General features: G+C 41.6%; 2 protein-coding genes across 6 annotated transcripts in view; both read left to right on the top strand.

Moving 5' to 3' along the window:
- SPATS1 (spermatogenesis associated serine rich 1) overlaps nt 1-13,317 on the top strand; it is a 30,749-nt gene extending 17,432 nt beyond the window's left edge. For 3 of the 5 annotated variants that reach the window (XM_033102841.1, XM_033102845.1, XM_033102844.1), the window contains 4 exons: nt 1,327-1,488; nt 8,126-8,246; nt 9,212-9,274; nt 10,741-13,317. In XM_033102841.1, coding sequence (XP_032958732.1) covers nt 1,327-1,488; nt 8,126-8,246; nt 9,212-9,274; nt 10,741-10,888 — 494 coding nt within the window. In that variant the 3' untranslated portion in view covers nt 10,889-13,317. The remainder of the gene's footprint in view (nt 1-1,326; nt 1,489-8,125; nt 8,247-9,211; nt 9,275-10,740) is intronic. The other 2 variants (XM_033102842.1, XM_033102843.1) reach the window with 2 other exon arrangements.
- A 4,691-nt stretch (nt 13,318-18,008) lies between these two features.
- Nucleotides 18,009-23,544, top strand: part of CDC5L (cell division cycle 5 like) — a 46,760-nt gene continuing 41,224 nt past the window's right edge. The window contains exons 1-4 of the mRNA XM_033100555.1: nt 18,009-18,172; nt 20,460-20,563; nt 21,617-21,778; nt 22,359-22,486. Of these exons, the coding sequence (XP_032956446.1) occupies nt 18,128-18,172; nt 20,460-20,563; nt 21,617-21,778; nt 22,359-22,486 (439 nt within the window). The 5' untranslated portion in view covers nt 18,009-18,127. The remainder of the gene's footprint in view (nt 18,173-20,459; nt 20,564-21,616; nt 21,779-22,358; nt 22,487-23,544) is intronic.

Here is a 23,544-nt window from a genome sequence, read left to right on the forward strand (position 1 = left end):
AGGGTCTTTTCAGAAGTCTGCCAAACTGTTGGGCATCATGCACTGAAGACCCACTAAGTGCCAGGCATTCAACATGCTTCATCTATAACTCTCACCACAACTCTGCTGGGGAAAATATCGTTATGTATTTTTCAAAAACAAAATGCTTTTATATAAAAACCATAAAAGAACTGTATCAAAATGCTAAAATAATAAAGAAGAATAGAGAGTATAGAAACCCCTTCCCTCAACATTCTCCAGCAATATCCCCCATTCTGCCCAATAGCTGTGAAGAGTTTGATATATACTGTTCTTCCAGAATTTTGAAATGCATATGTTTAATTATATATATATATATATATGCTTACATATATATATTTATACTTTTATATTTGTATTTTATATTTATACATAGTATATATATATATATATATATACACACATGCTTATGTATATATGCATTCATATATATGGTGTAGTATACAACCATATTTTCAGAAGTAGAAAATAGTGTACAAACTATTTTCAAAGTAGACAAATCATGGACCTCTTTCTGTGTCAATACATACAGATCTATGTGGCTAATGGAGACCTACCCATTTTACACAGAAGGAAACTGAGGCTTGGAGAGATTCAGTCACCCATCCAAATACACATAGGTAGGAAATAGAGTGATGGGATTAGAATTCAAACTTGCCTGCCTCCAAAGCCTATGTTCTTTCTTGGCTACCACACAGCCCAACTGTTTCTTAAGCAACCGTAGAGCTGTTAGGAGACCTTTTATTGCTTTAACAATTTTATAGAAAAAGTACCAAATGAGGAAACAAAGACACTGAGACGTCCAGGAATTTGCCTCAGGTCTCGCAGCAGCCTTTCTTATTTGCCATAATCACACATATACCTAGTCTGGTGTCACATGTGTGTGCTACTGTTGCTGCCAACACCATATTCCACCCGGTTAAGTTGCCGTGCTTGGCCCAGCCCTTCCCTGGTTGATGGGCATTCTATTCTTCCTACCCACGTATCAGAGTGAAGATTGGGTCATAGGTACTTGTAAAACTGCTCTGAGCTTCCCCGTACATCACTTCCAACCATAAAATTGGCTTTATTTTTGGAGGAGAGGATAAAAATGAAAAAAACCACGAGGACTCTTAGACCGCTTTCTCCCCACTTCCCTTCTTTTTGTGTCTAGTCCCACAGAGGCTAACACGGCTCTGATGTAGAACCAAGGAATTATACATGGTGATAAGGTTGTACAGCCAGATAGTGCCTGGGGAGTTTTCACAACCTTTTGTCATTCCATTGCATTATAAGCCTGGGACTGGAAGGATTTCTGATGTCTTGCAGAAGATGGGCAGCGTCCTGAGTGGACATTTTACCCGAGGTGGAGCAGCAGTATCCACACCTACCACGTTGGAAAGCAGTGCTTCTTTAACGGGGTCTTCCTCGGAAACAAGAGGTCTCTCTCAGAGATGACAGTGGACAAGTGCTTTGGGAGGAAGAAACATGGTAATGTTTTCCTCCTGTTTCTGGACTGTGCAAAGCCTGAAAATAACCTTGAATTGTAATTCTGCAGGCCCAGCATTCTGTGGCTGGGGGCAGCCCTGCAGGGTTACCATGCCACCCAAGGGCGGCCACGAAGACAAGAAAGTAAAGGGGATGGTTGGCAGGCTGCATTTTTTGGCAAAGAACTTACAACATACGCTGATCCACATTTTTGTATTTCTCTGAATTTCATGAAATGCTAATGTGACATTTAAGTCATCAGATAGGTTCTCTCAGATACTTATTAATAGAAACTTTCATTGAAGTCCGGGGAAAATAATTCATGTTTCAATTAGATGCTGCCTGTCATATGCATTTAAACTGTACTTTATATTCTTCACAAGGAAGTCATCCCATAAACCTGAGCCCGACATGCATGTTGTTATTTCACAGCTTATTTAATTACAGGTAATTGAGATGAGGATTATCTATATCTATCTATCTATCTATCTATCTATCTATCTATCTATCCATCCATCTATCTATCATCTCTACCCTCGGTTTGTAACTTGATGAGTTCTCTGCCCCAACCTACCCATAATTTATTGAAAAACCCTACAGAGTTTTTCTGAATACCAACAGACCATTTATGGCATACTGTTCTGCAGAAATACCTGTGTAGGAGGCAGCCACCGCTTCAGGAATGACTAGAATTGCTGTTGCAGGGATACAAAGAGAAAGAAATAGGAAGTTCTCATGTTTGAGTTTTAAAATAGACTTTTAAACTCATATTGGAGACAAAAAGTTTTGAAAACCAAGGCTTTTGTTTGCATAGAGAATACACGAAAAAGCCAGGCTAAAGGAGGTGGGAGAGTAGCCACTGATGTGGGGTCTTTGAGGAGCCCTGCATCCTGCCTAATTCCTGAGATCAAAATCTAGTGAGTGATTGGACGTGAATCTAGCTGGAGCATCTGTCTCAGAGTGTGGCTGGGGAATGACCTCAAGCCTCAGAGGGAGGTGGCATCTTCCCGGACTCTGAGCAAGGGTAGTGATAGCTGTGGGCAGTGGGTGAGCAGAAGCCAGCCTCAGGGTCTCACCCACCCAGGAGATGTGGAAGAATAGCTGCATTTCTGTGCCCTGTGAAGGCTGTGGAGGTTAGGACAGAAAGAAAGAAGGAGAGGAAGAGAGAGCAAGCCAGGAGAGCTGCACAGGTCTCACACTGTTATGCACTGTGGCTCATCAAGCCAGGGATCTTATGGGAATAAATTTATGCTTCACCTGAGGCATTGTGGAGGAGGAGGGCTTCCTGAGGATCGGAATGGATGACACATTTTAGCAGGCAGCAAAAATCGATGCCCACTCTCAGAGAGTAGCAGAGGCAAGTGGAACAGCAGGTACCAGTGTGGTTTGCAGACAGTAACCCAGGCCCCAAAGCTTCCACAAAATCCTCGATGTCATGTAACCTTACTGTGCACACCCCTACTTCCCACTCCCAACTGAGATGCAGCCATCAGGATTTATTTAACTGGTTTAAATCTGAAACAACTGAGAAAAACCAAGAAGGGGCTCACTGTAGTTGTATGTTACTAAAGAATGCTCTTGGCTGCACGTAAGAGAAAAAACACATTATCAGAGGCTTAAATCATATGATATTTCTTTTGAAATAATAAGAAGTTTTGAAATCTAGGTGGCCTATAACGGTCTGGTTTCCCGTGATGTCCTCAAAGATAAAGGCTCATTTTGCCTTTGTGCACTGCCATTCTTAGTAGTGTAGGATTTTTGTCTTCGTGCTTATCATCTTATGGGCACAAGATAACTGTTCCAGTTCCAAACATCACATCTCTATTTAAGACACGAAAAAGAGGAAACTCTCTTGTTGCCTTCCCCTTTTAGAAGGAAGGAAAAGTCTTACCATATGGTCCTTAGGAGACTCTCTTCCACTCTTGTCTCTGGCCAGAACTGGGCCAGCTACAAGGCTATATCAGAGTGAGTGGGGTTCTGGTGAGGACCCAAGTCCTCACCATAACCCATCCCTTCCCTCCTAACTCAACAGTAAACATTATCCTGAATTTTGTGTTTATTATTCCTTTTCCTTTCTTCCTTCCTTCCTTTTATGGTTTTTATAAATACTGAGGAAATGCAAAGGTATATTTATGAAATAGGTATTGACTATATAGAATAAAATTTCACAAACACTTGTATGCGTCTCACTCCATTTACGAAATGGAATATCTTTCTATATCGAAGCCTCCAGTAGGCCCTTCCCTGAATACAACGTCTTTCTTCCCACCACTCCAGTGGTAACCCCTAGTCTACTTTTTTTTTTTTTTGAGTTTTTTTTTTTTAATTTACTGGGGTGACAATTGTTAATAAAATTACATAGATTTCAGGTGTACAATTCTGTATTACATCATCTATAAATCCCATTGTGTGTTCACCATCCAGAGTCAGTTCTCCTTCCATCACCCCTATTCTACTTTTATTAAAAAGAAACAGATTTTATTGGGGACATTTTCGAAGGTGCCAAAATAGAGAGAAGAACATAATGTAACCAAATGTACCCATCACTTAGCGTCAATGATTATCAAAAGATGGCTACTCTTGTTTCATTTTACCCCTCTCCCCCAGGGATTATTTTAAAACAAATTCCAGACATCATATACAGAGGGTGGGTGCCAAAAAAAATGTATATACATTTTAGGAAAGGAAAATAGTGTATTAAAATTGTATATGCTGATAACAAAAGGTGAATACAAATCACGTGCATACATTTTTTTGGCACCCCCAGGAGTTTAATCCGTAAACATATCATTATGTACCTCTAATAGATAAAGATTATTTTTATTAACATGACCATAATACCATTCTCATATCTTTAAAAAACTAACAATAATTCCTTAACATCACCAAATATTCAGTCAGTACTCAAATATCCAATTTGCTTCACAAATGCCATAATTTAAAAATATCTGTAGTTTGTTTAAATAAGGTTCACACTTAGCAATTAGTTAAAAAGCCTCTTAGGTCTCTTTTAATATATAGGTTTTCCCTCCTTTTTCTCTTGCAAATTATTTGGTGAAGAAACTAGGTCGTTTGTCCTGTAGAGTTTACCACAGTCAGGATTTTGCTGATTACATTTCTTGATAGCATTTAATAGGTTCCTCTGTCTTATGTATTTCTTGTAAACTGATACTTGATTTGTCTTAGTGTGATTATCTCAGGTGATGTTGTTCAATGACTTATTTAAATATCAAATGCCATGGTCTTTTTCCATTTCTTTTCTTTCTTGATTTCACTGCAGCACTTGATATTGTTAAGCTTGACATGGAACACTTCTTCCTTTGTGAAATTCTCTCCTCCCTCATTATTTCTTTTTAAAGTAAAAAAGTTTTTTCAATTACAGATGACAGTCAATATTATTTTACTGTCAGATGTACAGTATGGTGGTTAGACATTTATAAAACTTACGAAGTGATCCATCCCTGCATAAGTCTAGTACCCTCTGGCACGATACACAGTTATTACAATATTATTGACTATATTCCCTAAGCCGTACTTTACATCCCCATGACTATTTTGTAATTGCCAATTTGAACTTCCTAATCCCTTCATCTTTTTCACCCACCCCCTCAAACCCTGTCCCGTCTGGCAGTTATCAGTTTGTTCTCTGTATCTAACCCTCATTATTTCTTGAACAAGATGGAGAAGCATCATCAGGGACTGCCAGCCAGCTGCCATTTTGAATTGGAATCAACATATTTATTATAGAAAAAATATATTTAATTAATAGTTAACTCCCAGCTGCTATGATCAGGCTATTGGTAGAGTTCTCTAAAGGTCTAATTTGTTGTCATAGATGGAAAGAACCAAATGTTGTCTGTTGTTATAGGTTGTCAGGAACTAGACCTAAAGTATATTTTTTTCTCTTGTATGGGTCTTCCTACAGTATAGCATATTATAGTCAGAATAGGATGGATTCTGTTGGAATAACAAACATTCGCTGAAATCTCGGCAGCTGAACGTTAAGGTGTGCTTCTTTCTCTCGCAAAGTCCACTGTGGATCCAGGGGCACTCCAGAGCAGCCACGCTCCAAGCAGTGACTCATGGATTCCTTTTGCTTTCACCTTGTGACTTCTCCATTTCAGCATGTGGCTTCTAAGGTTGCCATAGCAGGAGAAAGAGAAAGTCCCACATCAGGTCTTAAAAGCTTCTTTCTGGACGTGGCACACACCATCTCTGCTCACAGCCTATTGGTTAGAACATGGCTCTACTGGACTGCATCAGGGTGGAGAAATGTGGGGCAGAATATATTATGTTGGTGCAAAAGTAATTGTGGTTTTTGCAATTATTTTTAACCTTTTAAACCTCAATTACTTTTGCACCAACCTAATATTTGGTGAACAGTTTGCTCCTTCATATAGTTGTTTGATTTGAATGTGTATATCCCATTTTCTGCCCGCCGAACATCTTTATATCTAGGATATTAGATGGTTTGTCTGAAACGTTAACAAGCGTTAGAACTGATCATGATGCATTATGGATCTATCAGCTATTGATACACAGTGGCCAGCACTTTTGGCTGGTACCTGGTTTTGTGGAATATTCAGAAATTATACCAAGATCCCATATTATACCTAATAGTGTTGTTTGGGAGGTTTTCCCGTAAAAGTAACATTTTTTTTTTAAAGTTTTTATTTTATTTTATTAGTTTCAGGTGCACAAGACAAAGTGATACTTAGACGTTTATCATTTATATCCCTCACACTGTGTGAACCACCCTCCCCCCTAAAAGTAACATTTTATACTTACACACAAGCCATTGGTTCTTTTTCTACTTGCTGGCATTATCTTGTGAGGTTTTTGACAATAGATTTCTAAGTGTTGTCTTCAGACCACCTGTATCATAATCAACTGGAAAATCTGTAAACAATGCTGGTTCCGGGAATGTTCCAGGCCTTCTGAAATGGAATTCTTGGGCGGGGACCCATAAAGCTGCATTTTTAACAAGCTCCCTAGTGAGTCTGAGGTATGGTAACCTTCTAGGACGACTGTTCTGCAGTGTATGGATGGCACTTATTACTTTATATAGTATTATTTAATCTCCTATATAAACGTCTTTATCTCCCCAACTAGATGAGATTCCCTAGTGAAAGGTTTATACCTTAGCTAGATGGCAATTGTATTTTCCATAGTTAAAAAAAAAAAAAATTGGGGTGGGGGTGGTATTAAGCTAGTCCTGATTTCAAATAATAATAACTGCTACCGTTTCTTGAGTGCTGATTGTGTCCAGATTATTCTCAGTACTCATGATAACTGCAAAGTAGACATTTGAAATAAACAGTTTATAAATGAGGATTCTAAGGCTTTGGGGAGTTAAATAAATAGCCCAAGCGCACTGAACTAGAAATTGCAGAACTGAATTTGCACTTAGGAATGACTGACTCCCAAGTTTAAACCCTTCTCACCACCTCCTGCTGTCACCTGCCCTTTACCTGTCAAAAGATAGGGTCACTCTACCCTCCTTGCTTTGAATCCTTCGCATCTCATACCCAACAGACGCTCAATCCGTGGGTACAATTGATGCTATTTCACTACACTTAAGAGCTAATCAAAAGTTTAAATGAAGAGTCTTAACTATTGAGAAGGCTTTTGAAAGAGAATGGTAAAAAAAAGAGAATTAAGTACTCCAGTTACTCGAGTACTGCCACCTATTGTAAGATGGCTTCTCTGAGTGAGGGAGAGGAATTTGGGTATGTAGGAAACAGCTTATCAAAAATCTTCCCTTGCTCTCCCTCTGGCTTGCATTGTGGGTACAGTTGAATTGAATAATATCAAAACAAACATTTAAAAAGAAAAGAAAAAGAAAGAGTTCTATTCATTGGGTGTGTGGGCTAAAAAGGAGGACGTGCCTCCACCCACTCATCCCTGCTTCTGATCCCAAGGCTGGTTTGTCTTGCAGCCCAGGCTTGTTCTCTTCGGAGGTGCAGGTAGTGGCAGACGCACCCATTTAAACCCATTAAACGTATGGGTTTAAATGACCATCTTGTATCAGCTGACTCCTTTCGATCTCATGTGATTAGTTACTTGTTCTCGGGCTATTTGAAGAGACTGAGTTGGGTGTCAGCGGATACGCAGTGTGTGCCCAGCCGCAGTGGACTATGTCCCGACTCCTTTTCACCAAGAGCATTACCTCCTGCTGCTGCACTGCCCCAGTCTGAAGCAGGAGGAGCAGGACTCTCATTAGCTGATTTCCTCCTGAGACCCAGTCAGAGAGGCAGACCCCCAATGACGTTGCTTTGAGAGCCTTATTGAACTCATTGAAAATGCACTGATGCTCAGGAATGAAACGATTTTAAGTCAGAGTTCTTGCTCATCATGGCAGAGATACCTCTGATTCGCCATTCATTTGAACATCCCATCCGAACCTAAGCTATTCTTCTTAGGTTGAGATAATCATAACAACACTTTTTAGAAAATGTCCCAAACATGGGCTCACACTTTTATCTTCTTCCCAAGGTGAGACCATTACAAACAGAACTTTAACATACCTATGTGTACCTCATAATAAAGTACTAAATTATCTTATTTCCAGTGTCATGGCATATCTGTGGATCATTTTCAACCTTTTTTTTATGATTTTGTTTTTAAACATCTTTCACAGATATTGATCCCAGGAATGGAATTCCAAAGTTAACTCCAGGAGATAATCCATATATGTATGCAGAACAGAGTAAGGGCTTCCACAAAGCAGGATCAACTCTCCCACCTGTGAATTTTTCGACGTAAGTGTATGGTAATACTAGGGCTATTTAGTTAACTTGGAAGGCATTGTATCTTTTTCTACTACATATAAATTATATTTTATAAGGGGTAGATCGCAACAAGACATGGTTGGTGAAAAATTCTAAAAAGTCCACATGTACTTCGTTAGTGTATGCATGCATGTGCACGTATAATTAAAATTATACACAGGATCTTGACTACAAAGAAGTGGTTGTTTAATCTATTCCTATTGTTATTACCACAAATCTGAAAACTTCTATTTTCATGCCGGATAAGGTTGTTGATTAGTGACTACTCTTTTGGTTGACTTACCCTTAGAACTAAACTTAGACCAAAGCAAGTGAGGAGAAAGGGAGGGTCATTAAATTAAAAGAAACATAGTTGGTGTATTACATTAAAAATGTGAATTAAAAAATTACTAGTTATGGCTCAGGTGGTTGGAGCTCCATTCTCCTAACTCCGAGGGCTGCCGGTTCGATTCCCACATGGGCCAGTGGGCTCTCAACCATAAGGTTGCCGGTTTGACCCCTCGAGTCCCGCAAGGGATGGTGGGCTGCGCCCCCTGCAATTAGCAATGGCAACTGGACCTGGAGCTGAGCAGCGCCCTCCACAACTAAGACTGAAAGGACAACAACTTGAAGCTGAACGGCACCCTCCACAACTAAGATCGAAAGGACAACAACTTGACTTGGAAAAAAGTCCTGAAAGTACACACTGTTCCCCAATAAAGTTCTGTTTCCCTTCCCCAATAAAATCTTTAAAAAAAAAAAAAAATTAACCGTGTTGGATTAATGATGTTTACTGAAAATGATAAAAATAATAAGAATTGTGGTCCTTCTAGTTTTGCAGCCCATACATGACCATTAAAATGAGAAAATAAGACATTTTATTGAACACAGTGATATATTGATCATTTTGCTGTGGAAGCCAAACCAATTACATGATTACCTTTTCCGTTTTTCAGGGTACCTTATGAAAAGAAATTTGATACGTTTATTCCACTTGAGCCTCTTCCACAAATTCCTAAGTGAGTTCTCTCACCATGTTTTATGCTGTCCTATCTTTATGAAAATATCAAGTATTTATTATTTTCTCCTATGGAGGAACTCATAGACACTCAACACGTAGGAACCTTTCGAATCCCAGCAGGTAGGTGGGGCAGTTTGTTTGGAGGGTTTCTGGCCAGACACTTGGAGGGAAGAGTCTGTGCAGTCTTGCAGCTGGGCTTCTCACGCTTCAACAGATGTGATTGACAGACTGACTACCAGATGCCATGTGGTGTGCTAGGTATGCACTATGGGGGCAAAAAGACAGGGCCCCTGATTTCCAAAACATAGGGTTTGTTGGAACAGAAGGACACATGTTGAAATGAGTGCAGCCAGGGAGAATGGTTAGCGTTTGAAGAGGCAGAGAGAAAGCCATTGGAGTATCCCTGTATTTGAAGGAAATATCATGTCTCGGACCTATTAATGATATTTTTGCTCAGTTCCATTCTGAACCTCATATTTTTTTTGCCCAAGTGGTAGTATCCTGACCTAGAAAGAGGTATATGTCAGTATATTGCTCTTCATCCTGCTTTTCTCACTTGGGCTTTTACTATTGGCTTGTCAGTTTTAAATGATAACCTTGACTCCCATCTATTACCTAACTGGTGATCCTACTCTTTCTTCTTGCAGGGAATTCCCTACCCTCAGCAGGTTTATCAGGGCTTTCCCCCAATCATGCTGCATTTCTCCCTAAAAGAATGGAAAGTCTGGCTGCTAAAAGATAAAAACATTCTTCTCTCTGCTCCAACTCATCCCAGGAGTCATACTGCCTTGGTACCTCTTGGAACACACTCAGTGCAGCACAGCATATGCCATTTCAAATCTCAACAGACCTGAGGATGCAGGTCTGCATTAGCTGAGGTCCCAGCAGAAAACAGAAGGAACGAACACTCAGCTAGGATTCTGAAGGCAGTTTATTGAAGGGACTGTTTAACAGATGTGGGAGCAGATTGAGAGAACTCGCATGGGAGGGTGAAGCACCCAGGGGCTTCCGTCAGTGGGAAGCTCTTACTGCTCCGAAGTCTGAGCAGCAAGAGGAGGGATTATGGTTCACTGAGTGGTAGGAGATGGAGAAGGGCTGTCCCGAAGGAGCTGTGGCAGTGGAGATGCAGCCACTGCTGGAACTGGGATACCTCAGGAGACAGGGCAGGAGCTGGGTAAGAAACACCCCAACCTCTCTTCTCACCCTCCGATCTCCTGTTGGTGCCTCCTATTAGCCAAACCCAGCTCAAAAGTGGGGGCAGGGAGGAGTCAAGGTGGTGCCAGCTGCAGGGGTCAGCGTCCTGGGCAGAGAAGTACAGAACAAAGATCTGGGTTTGGAGAGGAGCAAATGGTGAGCACCTAACACGGTGTTTTATTTTGACACTGATCTTCTAAATTGGAGGCCTTTTTACTTTTGGAGGGTGTCAGACAAACTCAAACTCAGGATGCTCTTTTCTTCCTACAGCTTGCCTTTCTGGGTGAAGGAGAAGGCGAACAAACTGAAGAATGAGATAAAAGAAGTTGAGGAGCTTGACAAGTGGCAGCCAGCGATGCCCTTGATATGCAGTTCATTCCCTTCTGGTGGGTTAAAGAGCCTTCAAAGAATAGCATAAAAACTGGAGGTGAGCCCAGAAAAGCAGGCTTTTGAGAGACTTCTCCATGGAGAGGAGAGAAGGCAGAGCGTCTCCCAGAGTGGATGGTGTCCTTTGTCCCAGGTGGTCCCTCCTGCAGATGTCATGAGCCGAGTGTGTTGGTTGAAAACGCTTGATGGAATACAACCTTTAACTCCGTGACTCTGTCCACAGATTCTTTGGACTTCCCAAGGCAATCCTGAGCAGAGACAGGCCCACTGAGCACGCCCTGACTGAACTCCGGAGAGCCTCTTCCAGTTGATTGCTTCTGTCATGTGACTGTTCTAAATCAAATGTTGGGCTTTGATGAGGAATCACTGCTTTGCTTTTTTTTTTTTTAACTTTATATTTTCAAAAGTTTCAAACTTACAGGAAAGTTGTGAGAATTGTACATGAGCCACTGATTGTTCAGTCAATCGAACAATCTGTCACCTAGATTCTATGATTGTTAATATCTGTCCAAATTTGTGCAAACGCACTCTCATATTATCACTAGTATTATTTTGCTGAATTACTTGAGACTGAGTGGCAGAGAGCATAACCTTGGACTCCAACATACCTATACATTTCAGTATGTATTTCCTAAGGTCCAGGGTATTCTCCAGCAATCACAATACTGATATCAAATTCAGAGCATTTAACATTGCAACAGTACTCTAACTATACAGTTCACATTCAGTTTTATTCAAGTAAATGTAGTTGTCGAAGGATGTCCTCAAATCCATGGTAAGATACAGACATTATGTGAGCTTTCATTAATTTTGGTGAAACTATTCTCATTGCATTAATTCTTTTTGAGATTTTCTCTGCGATTCACTTGATACATGTCAGAAAAACGTGAAGGCTGGATCTCCACCAGGCAATTAATACCACTATCCTGTAGCTCCACTCCCTACACACAGCTCAGTGAACACCAGTCATGAATCTTAGGTTCTCTCATCAAAGGCGAGAAGCAAACATTTGGAAGAAAAGGTGGCAACAAAAGCCAACCCTACACAGTCAGCAGTCAAACCAATGACTCAACATGTTCATAGCCAATCTCCTTCTCCACTAGGGAGACCCCACTGGTTGGCTAATGAAGAGTGCAGATCTGGTTTGCCCAAAACCTTAAAGTGGAAAGAGACAATTGGGACCCATGCTGAAACTCCAAGTGTCCAAGACATGAGACACACTTTCTTTCCCTGTCAAAACATTGTCTTCCGACGATTCCAAAGCGAATGAAGCAGGCTTAAAACATGGTACGATCATGCTTTCTTCATACGTGGCTTTACACAAACTAGGAGAGCTCATGTGACCCAACCACTTCTTAGGTTAACATCAGCATACCTCTGTGTTAGTTCTCTTGCCTCTGGGGCACAAGGCCCACCCCTCACCCCAACAGAATCCAGGAAAACTAAAACCAAATAATTTAGAAGAGGAAAAAAAGAGGTTGCCAACAGATTTTCTCAAATACGTTAACTTCTGAAAAAAATTCTTCTTTTGTGCTTCTGTTACTTAAAATATAAAAATGTCAACTGCCATCACCTATGTGGGTGGATAATGGGGAACACAACATACATGAAAAAGAAGGTTCTGCAGGAGTTTCCAGATGGGATTATCTAGACGGAACAGGAAATTGCTCTCAGAAGGCACATTGGTGTTTGGAAGGAAGGTCTAGTCCTACATAGTAAAGGTATTACGAAAAACAACCGAAATACAGTTTCAGGAGATTTGTAGTAGTCTTTATATTTCAAAGAGGTCTATATAATTCCTTGATACTGCTCTAAACCCGAATAGATATGATTTTGAAAAATTAGTACATGATTAAATTTCTGAAGTTGCAGGGCCACATTCCATCCCCTGGAAATTAGGGCAATTTTCACTGGATTTGGTGTTCTCTGTGCGCCCATCTCAGATGCCAGGCTTTATTCAATGGCACCTCCAACAGCTGACAGGTGAAGAGTTCCATTACCAACTTTGGGCAGGCCCTATGTACGCAAGCATGAGTGTTTTGAGGAGACTGAGGCCAAACAGGAAAAATATGTTAGCGTCACAGTTGTTCCAGCCCTTTGTTCTTTCTAGGCACAAAGAGGTTGAACCCATTAGACGTGAAGATCCCCTTCACCTTACTTTAGGTTCTTTAGTAAATAAAAACGTGTGTGCACTGTGTGTGTGTGTGTGTGTGTGTGTGTGTGTGTTTAATGTCTTACTTTCAATAACTGAAGTTTGCAGGTTTACCAGAAACAATCTGTATATGACATTTACAAGTAAATTAATTCATTAGCATATCAAGTTACATTGCACATAAGGTATTCTAATTTCAGATCCTGGGAAAATTGAAAAATAGCCTCTGTGGACTAGAGGGAAAATTATGTTATACAGCTAGTGGCACTGAAGTCCAAATAAACCTAATGAAGCGAATTCAAATACTGTTTATATAGTCTCTGCACTCAAAGTTATCAAAATATTAAGATATTAGGGCATTAAACTTAAAATCCCACAAATGATTTAGGAATAGTCTGTATGATTCCATTGTCCTATATTTCCGGTGTGAGGTATTCAGTTGGTTAGACTGTTTGCTTTTGCTCTTAGGCATTTGGACCTCAAAAGGTAGGTAGGTAAAAGCCTTGTTTACAGGATTTGACTCGGTGAAGTATTTTAGAGTTGGAACTCTTCAAGATCATGACACTGGCCCAAAGAGGCTTTTCTTTCCTGGCTGGAAAATCAGGAGAGCGTGATATCTCAGCAATGTGCCAACTATGGTATGGTGCACCTTTTAGGGGGGCTGCTGGCCAAGTTCCCAGTGGGCTTTGGGAAAGGATATGGGAACCGGTTTGAGATGCCTGGTTCCTTTCAATGCTGGGAAACGCAAGGAGGGGTTATAGCCTGAGCCCACCCTGGAGCGTGTGGCAGCCACTGCTGAATTGAGGAGCCAGCATCGAAGCTTCCAAACCTGGGCTTTGTGAGAAACACGTACATGCCAAGTGAACACTTCTTGTTCATGAAGGAACCCAGCCTCAGATCAAATAAGAAGCCTAATATCCCGGGGACTTGTTTTCTGAGGAACTATGGCTGCCTCTCCAAATATGGAGAGGGTGTGGGGGGCCGCTTCTGGTGGTGATGGGGGTGAGCCTGGGTGTGATCATCTGGCTAGAAATGTGTTCTTTTGGTCGGGTGCAGTGTGGGCTGGAGTAAAAATTGGGGTTCCCTTAGAAAGGGAGGACAGAATGGATGCATGAGGCGTAACTATACTAAAATTATTTGTTGTTTACCTGAAATTCAAATGTAAGTGGGAGTTCGATATTTTTATTTGCTAAATCTGGCAACTTACAGCAGAGGTGGCACAAAGGAGAGGGATTTGAGGGCTACGTAGGAGGCAAGAGGTAAAAGTGGCAAGACTCTACATGGGATGGCTTGGATATGGGTGGAGGAAGGTATGGGAGGAGGAAAAGTGGCAGCAAGATGGATGTTGGTGCTGTCGACAGGGTAACATGTAGAGTCTACCCCTGTGGTATCTTTATACACTTCGAGAAAGATGTCCTCTTGGTGAACACAGTCCCACAATGTACCACTTGAGCAGTGTGCAAACTGGATTTCAGCTCCATTTGTCCCTTGTGCAGTGAACTACTTAAACCCCCGTACACGGCAGCTGGCAGCCTTCTGCTATTCACTGAAATAAGGAATCCCGTGGAGAAGTATAGATTTTCTGGGGGAAGTTCAATTTTGGGAAGTTGAAATTGAGGAGCCTGTGACTCACACAGGAAGAACCGTCCAGAATTTTGTTGGGCATTTAAGTCTGGGGTCTGGTATATGCATGTGAAAAAAAAAAAGTCTCTTGTGAGAAATGTAAATCCCAAGTCTGTGCCATGTGGATGCAGGGTCTAAATATAAATTACCCGACTGGAATATTAATCCTAAAATGAGAAATGAGCTCAAAAAGACCCTTGAACCTCTGGGGCCTGAGAAAAAAAATAAATTCTCTTTGGGAACACTTCCCCACCTGAGGGCACAGGGGACTCCCTAGAAATAACACTCATGAAGATGAGCTTCTGAGAAAAAAATTACAAACTACAGCTGGACCTACCACAGGGAAGTCTCAGTAGGTGAACCTCAAGCCAATTAGTATGATTAACCATGGTTAGCAATACAATGTGAATTACCAGCATTTAGGGTGCATGGGATTCCATTTTGTAATAACTTGACACCCAGACATTAATTTTTTCCAACACTAGCTGAGGAATTTCTAAATGGGAGGGAGGGGCTTAGGGATGGCAGTCTGGTAGATGGGGTAGGGCTAGAAGACTGTTTTGAAACTGTGTTTGCAAAGCAGCACAGTGTTTCTAGTTAAATTCCACCTGTTTATTTGGGGAGATGACGAAGATTATGGGAGTGGCTAATCCCAGCCCCTAACCATGCCTTGTTATCATAGGCTTTTGACCCTTTTTTTTTTAGCCCTTTTCTGGACAGTTTCTTGATGCAAAAAACAGGATGAAACAGAAACTAGAATTTTGATTGTTTTCTCTAATAAGCAAAGTTAGCCCAGTCAGAACCAGCTTCCCAAAAAGGGATGTGGGGTGGGGGATAATGCAACCTACAAAACCCTCCTGCTAACATCTCTTGTTACCTCTTTGTAAGCTGGATGGACCTCCAACCTCTTTCCCCTGGGCCAGAATTTCCCAAATTGTGTTTCCTGCATGTCAATAGCTACTATAAGAAAAAAGTTTTCCAGGGTCAAATTCGTTTGGAAAAGCCATATTAAAAAGGGAGGGTAGTGGTTTCCTAGGGCTGCCATAACAAAGTACCACAAACTGGGTGGCTTAAAATGAGAAATTTATTCTCTCACACACTATTTTGGAGGCTGGAAGTCTGAAATCAAGGTGTCAGTCAGGTTGGTTCCTTCTTGGGGGCTCAGAGGGAGAATATATTCCATGCCTCTCTCTTAAGCTTCTGGTGTTGCTGGCAATCCTTGGTGTTCCTTGGCTTGTAGATTCATCACTCCAACCTCTGCCTCCTTTACAAACTGTTTTCCCTGTGTGTCCACATCGCTTCTTTTTATAAGGACACCAGTGATTGGATTAGGGCCCACCTTACTTCAGTATGACTTCATCCTTAGCTTGATTACATCAGTAAAGACTCTATTTCCAAATATGGTCATACATATAGGTACCAGGGATTAGGACTTTGCACATATCTGTTTGGGGGATATAATTCAACCCACAATAGGGAGAAAACGATTTCTTCATCTTATAACTTCTTACAGGCTTTAATTTTGGTGACTCTGTGAAAGGGAGCTGACAGAGCGTACTGCTTTTTTCAAATTCAAGTAATTGTGAAAAATTTGTTTATTTTAATGGAGTATCCCAGTGTTCTGAGGAATATATTTGGGTGAGTGAGGAAGAAGTGGAGGCTCTTTCTCATTAAGCCTCTGTTTAGGAATGACCACTCCCTTTCCTAAAGGTTCACAATGACAGAAGGTACAGTTTGATTTACTGATGGTGACTGTTCCTCATGGCTGCCTTGTAAAAGATTTTTGGCAGCCCCTGGGGTGAGCTGGCCTCTTTGTGGGGGCCCTGAGGTCTGGCTGGGGAGGCTGGGGTGACATGGTGGGTTGGACTGGCCAATCCAGGCCATGCTGGAGGACAGCCTCTGGTGTTCATGGCTATGGGGCGCTGGTTTGAGACATCCCAGAACTGGTACGATGTTGCATTTTCTGAATGCTAACATGGAACATGCAACTTGCATGTTCAGGGAGGCCTTGGGGGATATCTGACAGGGTTGCTCTGTCTGAATGGGCAGGTTGTATAACGCATGCCCCTAGGGGAACCGATTCACATTGTAGATATGGTAGATCTAATTTTCTTATAGTTAAGAATGTCCTGTTCTCAAAACATTAGTATTTTGCGACGGTTTTCCAACAGATGTCAATAAAGTGCCTTGAAGAAAGGGCACCTTTTTCTAGTTGGTATAAAGTTGGTATAAATGGGGTAGAGGCGGTCCTGAGGGGGAAGGAAACACCATCATCATGGTGTTTGATCTGAAATGCTAGATCTGAAATGGCTCTCGAGAGGACTAGATTTGTTAGGAATCGTGCTTACAAATAATAGAAACCCAACTTCAACAGGCTAAAGCCCAAATGGGAACTATTCATTAGAACTCAAAACAGGGATGCATTTAGGACTGTTTTGAGGAACATACTGCATCTAGGGTCTTCTGTGTAGCCAGGACCTACCTGTCTCTCTACACTCCTGTCTTGCTCCTCTTAATGCATCTGGCACCTGCTTTTCCCCCATTTTAGTCTACATCGTACAAAACATGGTGGCTGACAACTCCTGGGTGTCACATATTAAGAGATTCATCAAACCAGCAGAGAGACTGGCCTCTTCTAGGTTCCAGTGTCAAAATTCCTGGGGAGAAGACTTAATTGGCTCAGCTTTGATCAGATAAATCAAACAGCCAGTATGTGCATGCGTGTGTGTGACACTGTAAGCACAGCAACTGAGATGATGTTGGGTGTGGAGAGGGCAGGAGGTAATGATCACACATCCTACAGAGGGTTTCTGGGACAACCACTGATCACGTGGGGTTGCCCTTCTTGTAATGATATGACATTTTGAGTAGTTACCATGTATCAGATACTGTGCTAGGTTTATGATCTCATTTAATCCCTAGGACAACCTTATGAGGTTGGTACTATTATTATCTCTACAGGTTAGGAAATTTCGGCTTAAATAAGCTCTTGCCTTTTCCTGAGTACTCCGTGCATAAATTCCTATGAGTTAAACGCCTAATAAAGTGATAAATTAATAATTTAAAAAGCTCTTTTCCGATCAACTGGGCTGAAACTCCACACGCATGATGTGCCCACTCTCCTCCACTAGGTGACGTCACGGCCAATCCCACCACCACGTTCCTTCTCGCGAAGATCGTGCTTTTCCTCCACCCTTCTTTGGCCGTGCGCGCCGCCTAGTGCGCTTTGGCCAGAGTGGATCGACGGTTTTCTGTTGGTCTTCCTATATTAGAATTTTAACAAGGCACTTTATTTTCCTTGCAGCCACCCGAATTCTCGCGATACTTGCAACTCTGCTTTCCCCCCCCCCCGCCCCGCCTTGCGCCTGCGCAGATCTTTACAAAGGAGAAGGTCGCGCCTGGAGGAAGTGGTGCCTTTGGGTCCCGTGGCCGCAGCGCCGTTACTACTTTTCTGAAGCTCCTCTCGGCCGCTTGCCGAGACACCCCACCGCCAAGATGCCGCGAATTATGATTAAGGGGGGCGTATGGAGGAATACCGAGGTAAGTCTCCTTTTCCCGCCGTCCGCTGCCCTTCGCCCCCTCCGGCAGCTTGTGCGCACGCGCGCGGAGGTGGGCGAGGAGGGGAGGATGCCCTGCGGGGTCTGCGTGGGGGAGGCGCGGGCTGGACCCTCCGGCCTTTCGTTCCCGACCCTGCGTTATCCGAGCACTTCAAGGACGGGGACCGTGATTTAACCACCTGACTACCTGCCAGGCACTTGTTAGGCCCCCCAGTGAACACCTCTTGAATTGAGGACGCGCCCCTCTCGCTGGAGGAACTCAAGAGTATGGAGGGGAAGAAGGGACATCAGCGAGAGTCGGTCTCCTGGGCACTTCCGTGCCTGAGCCCGGACACCGCGCCTCTCTTTGATACTCACAAATAAAGAAGTGCTGTGGCCACAACTTTGTTTCTTCATCGACTTCCTTGCAAAGGGAAATAAGCTTGAGTGCCAGGTTCGAAGAGCCCGTTTATGCCCGCATACCGCTGGTTATCTGTTATCGAGGCATAACTTGCCTGCCCTCCCCACAGGTCCCAAGGCCTGTCTCTTCCTGTCACTCTTCCTCACCCTGGATAGAAGCCAGATGGGATCAACTGACTTCAGTAGTTTCTTTGCTTCCAGAAATGTAGTGGATAGTGCCAGGGGTGAGCCAAAGAGCAGCAGAGACGGAGTAAAATAGAGATAAGGTGTTAGCCCAGTTTGTGTTCCTGAGTGCACCGAATTTGTCAGTTTCTGGAGCACATCGTATCTTTTCATGATCTGTGTCTTTTTATATCTTGTGCTTTCTTTAAATATCCTCCTACTACTTGGCATCTTCCGCCATCCTTCAAAACCTCTTCTTGGAAGTTTTGCCCATTCAGCCTGTAAACATTAGTCGCACCCCAGTGGTCCCATGGCTCTTCTCTCATCCATTTGTTATAGCTTGCTTTGTCCTTTTGCAGGCATCACATCCTTCTAGGTAATGCTGCGTACGTTTTTTTAACTTATCACAACCTCAGTTTTCTCATCTTTCTTATGGGGATCATAATAGCTGTCTCTTGAGGTAGATTAAATGAGTCTATGTATTTGGATCATTTAGAACAGAATCTGGCACATAGTGGTCTTTCCGTAAGTGCTACTTGCTATTTCTTTCCCCCAGCAGACAGCACTGGAAGAGAACCAGATCCCTAGAACCTAGGACAGTAACCAACAGGAAGTAGGTTGCTTGGCAAATGTTAGCAGAATGAATCTAATAGGGTAGATAACTTAGGTGAAGATGTGTTTAACTAGAGCAGTACTGCAACAAAGTTACAAGTAAAGTCAGTGATAACCTTGCATCATTGTACAGAGGGAACCAAGCCATTTAAACTGGAGAAGAGGTGACTTCTGGGGGAGAAACAGATGTACAAAATCAAGTAACAGCAGGACTCCCCTCCAGTGGCTGAAGCCCTGCAGTCTTTTTTAATCTCTGAGGATGGGAAAGTGGAGTGGGGTGGAAGAGCTCATGTGTGAGGCATATAGCTCAAGTTCAATGTGGGAAAAACCCTAAAAGCAAAATGCCCCCAAGTGCGTTCGTCTATGGCTCTGTTATCCCTGTTGTCTTTGGCTTAGCTTGCTGGGCTCCTCTGGGATTGGTTAATTCCATATTGGAATGGGTGCCACGGTGAAATAGTGTCTAGATACTTGGGGAGGTTGGAGGCGGGGGAGAAATTCTTAATTATTAGGTTTGACCTGGGATGTGGATTCTTGGATCAGAGTGGGGGTTATGGAATTGGAGAGAAAATGCCGTTTGTAAACTGGAGGCAGGAAACCTAGATTGGAGAATGGAATCACTAGAGTCTTAACTTGCTACTTGAGGGTTGGATATGTCCAATTCAAAACCTGATATAAGGTAGGTGTTCAGGAAATGTTCTTTGAATGAATGAATGAATAAGTGAATGAGCTGTATAATTTTTGAGGAGAATGAGAGTCATACTTTGGAGAATACGTTTTGTTACCCTCTATCAAGTAGGGTTTCGTAGATTGGGCTTTACCCATCTCAGTTTATTGGGGGTGGAGGGAGAGGCTGTAAAGAAGGGTAGGGTGTCCTGAGAGATGTCTTCTTAGTTTCTTGCATTTTGCTGATTCTGGCTTGCTGTTTATTATGATAGTAAATGAGATTTTTGTACTTTTTTTTTTTTTTTAAAACCTAGGAGGTATGTGTGTCTTTCTCTTTCTTGCTTGCTACCCTGTCAGAGTTAATTTAAATTTTGTCTTTTCTCGCTTGGAGTTTTGTGATTAAATATGTTGTTTTTTTCTGACAATTCTTTAAGGATGAAATTCTGAAAGCAGCGGTAATGAAATATGGGAAAAACCAGTGGTCTAGGATTGCCTCACTGCTGCACAGAAAATCAGCAAAGCAGTGCAAAGCCAGATGGTATGTACCAGTTAATGAATGGAAAACAGAAAAACGACCTTAGTTAAAATGAGGAAAATGTCAGTTCTTTGAAGCTTATAAAAGAAAGCAGGCATTGTGATATAACAGAAAGGATGGAGTGGGAGATGGGGATTTAGATTTAAGACTTAGCTGTCACTTGCTTCCTATGTGATCTTAGGCAAGCTATTTTTCTGCCCTCTCTCCTGTGCCTGTTTTCTTCCAATTGGGTGATAATACATCTTGGCCTTAACTGCTGGAGATACGAGGCTCAAGTGAGTTAATGTGCTAAAGAGTACTTTGTGAAGCATAAAATAATTCTCCTTTTATTTAGAGATGGACTCCAGCTTATAAATCGTGTTCCCAAAGTTTTAAAAGTTGATTAGAACTTACTTTCCCAAAGAAATAAATGATAAATAATGGTTAATTTTCTAGGCTAGTTCACAGTAGTTTTCTCATAATACAGTTGAAATATTGTATATTTGCTCCCCCAAAGTATAACATAACCCAACACTGCACCTGGGGTGTCCTCTTTTAAGTCACAGAGTAGTGGACACACTAAACTTTCATAGGTGTTTGTGGCATGAGTGATCTGGCCCCAGCGCTGACCCATGTGGTACGAGGACCGTATTTTGAATTGTACAAGAATGACCTAATTTCCTAGGTGCCTGGGTAGGGGAAAGGATCAGAATGTAGAGGTTGGACCCCAAAGAAGAAGATGGTCCTGATTTCTGTTTCTCGTAGTGGAGCTAAGCCCCTGTCCTAATGTTTGGTAAGGCTTATATTTTCTTTGCCAGCCTCTCATCTTGCTAAGTAGAATGGGTGGAAAAGGTGGGTCGGGTGGGGTATTAGGAAAGACAGATCATGACGGTAGTTTTGCTTACATGTAAAAACACAGCAAACAAAAGCAGTGAATATTCTGTTGTAAAAAAAGAACAGCTTTCATAATTAGTTACCTTGTATTTTTCAGACACCAGAAGTCAGTGTATCTAACGTATAAATAAGATATTCATGCCAGGTGACTGATTAATATATAAAATTGTATCTTTTTAATAGGTATGAGTGGCTGGATCCAAGCATTAAGAAAACAGAATGGTCCAGAGAAGAGGAGGAAAAACTCTTGCACTTGGCCAAGTTGATGCCAACTCAGTGGAGGACCATCGCTCCCATCATTGGAAGAACAGCCGCCCAGTGCTTGGAACATTATGAATTTCTTCTGTAAGTAAATCTCCAAAAATGTGTACATATCTTCTGAATGAAGCTGAATAAACTAGCATTTTCTGCCTTTAAACATTTAGTTAAAGATCTGAGTAAAGCTAAAGGAGCTAATGCTATTAGATTACATCCTCCAAAACTCATGTGGTTGATCAAAATTATGTCTTCTGTTAATGTATTTTGTAAAAGAAAAATTAAAAAATATACAAATCATACATGTTCATCATGGAAAACCTTGGAAAAAATAGTAAACCAAATAAAAATCACCCATAACCACTCTGCTGAGAGTTAACCATTAGGACATTTTGGTTCTTCACTAATAGTTCTTTTTATATTTGTATGGTTTACTGCATTTGTGATTAAGGGGCTACTTGAATCCTATTTTATAGTGAATGGAAACACTCACTGAAATTAGAAGGAATTTTAATAGCATCTCTTTCAGGTGAAGAAGTAGTACAAGTGCTCTGTTTTGTTAATGCCCATCCATTGGGTTTTTAAAAGAAAATGCCAGTGCTAGGAAACCTGGTATTTCTAAGACTAAACTGTGTGATAGTATGACTAACTCTTCTGAACTCTTTTCTAGGGATAAAGCTGCCCAAAGAGACAATGAAGAGGAAACAACAGATGATCCACGAAAACTGAAACCTGGAGAAATAGATCCAAATCCAGAAACAAAACCAGCACGGCCTGATCCAATTGATATGGATGAAGGTAAGTGTAGGCTCGTGAGGAATTTATTTCTTTGGTAACCATATACTCCTTAGGCTTCTTTTCAACTTATTTCCTTTCTAAACTCTGACTTTTTAGAATCCCAATTAAATCTGCATTTGTTATTCTAAATCTCGTTCTAAATGTGCCCAGACTTCTATTATAGAGCAGTTGCTTTTTTTTTGACAGTGTCTCTTGATCTTCTGATTATTCAATTGATTTAATAAGTTGAGCAGTGCAATACTAATGGGCGGATTTCCTGGAAGCTAGAGCTAAGTAAGCCTTTGGAGATCTGTATGCTCCTTCCCATTCTGCGCAGAGAACCAAGAAGTCAGGATATTGGGCTGCAGTCCTTTTAGCTACTTCTTTGACTTGAGGCAGGTAATTTAATCTGTGAAAAAGCAACACTGCAAGACTGTGATGGAGATTTAGGATGACTCCTTGAGACACTGAATCAAGAATCAGTGGAACTGCGTGTTAGATCCATGCCTGTCTCTTATTAGCTGTTTGACCATAGGCGAGTCATATAACCTCTCTGAGCTTTGATTCCATTTCCTGCAAGATGGAGAATGATATCTATCTTACCTCACAAGATTGTCGTGAAACATTTAAGGAATATTTGGTGAGTTTTTAAAATTTAAAAGTTTGAGGGTAATGGTTCCCAAAGGCAGACAATGGCTGGTCTGGCTGCTTCCTTGTCACATGGGGAACTTTTAAAGATACAGGTACGAGGACCTCCTCTGGAGATAACTGAGTCAGTAATTTTGGGAGTGGAGGGGCGATTCTGGAATCAGAGATTTTTAAAAGTTCTGTTGTGATTCCATTGGACAGCCTTGTATAGGAATAGGTCTAAGGCATCAGTAATGACATTTATTATTCTACTTTGGGGAGCCATGGAAAATGTATTGGAGGAGAGAAATAATTCTGAGGGAAGAAAGGTGTTTCTAATGAAGATGATCAATTCCCTTATGATTCATTAGTAGTTTTGCTGTATTTCACAGTTTGTGCTATGCCAGTTAATAGATGATAATGAAGGAGGTGATAATTATAGCCACTGTTTA

Source organism: Rhinolophus ferrumequinum, chromosome 3 (assembly GCF_004115265.2).
Source record: "Rhinolophus ferrumequinum isolate MPI-CBG mRhiFer1 chromosome 3, mRhiFer1_v1.p, whole genome shotgun sequence".
Classification (NCBI taxonomy): Eukaryota; Metazoa; Chordata; class Mammalia; order Chiroptera; family Rhinolophidae; genus Rhinolophus; species Rhinolophus ferrumequinum.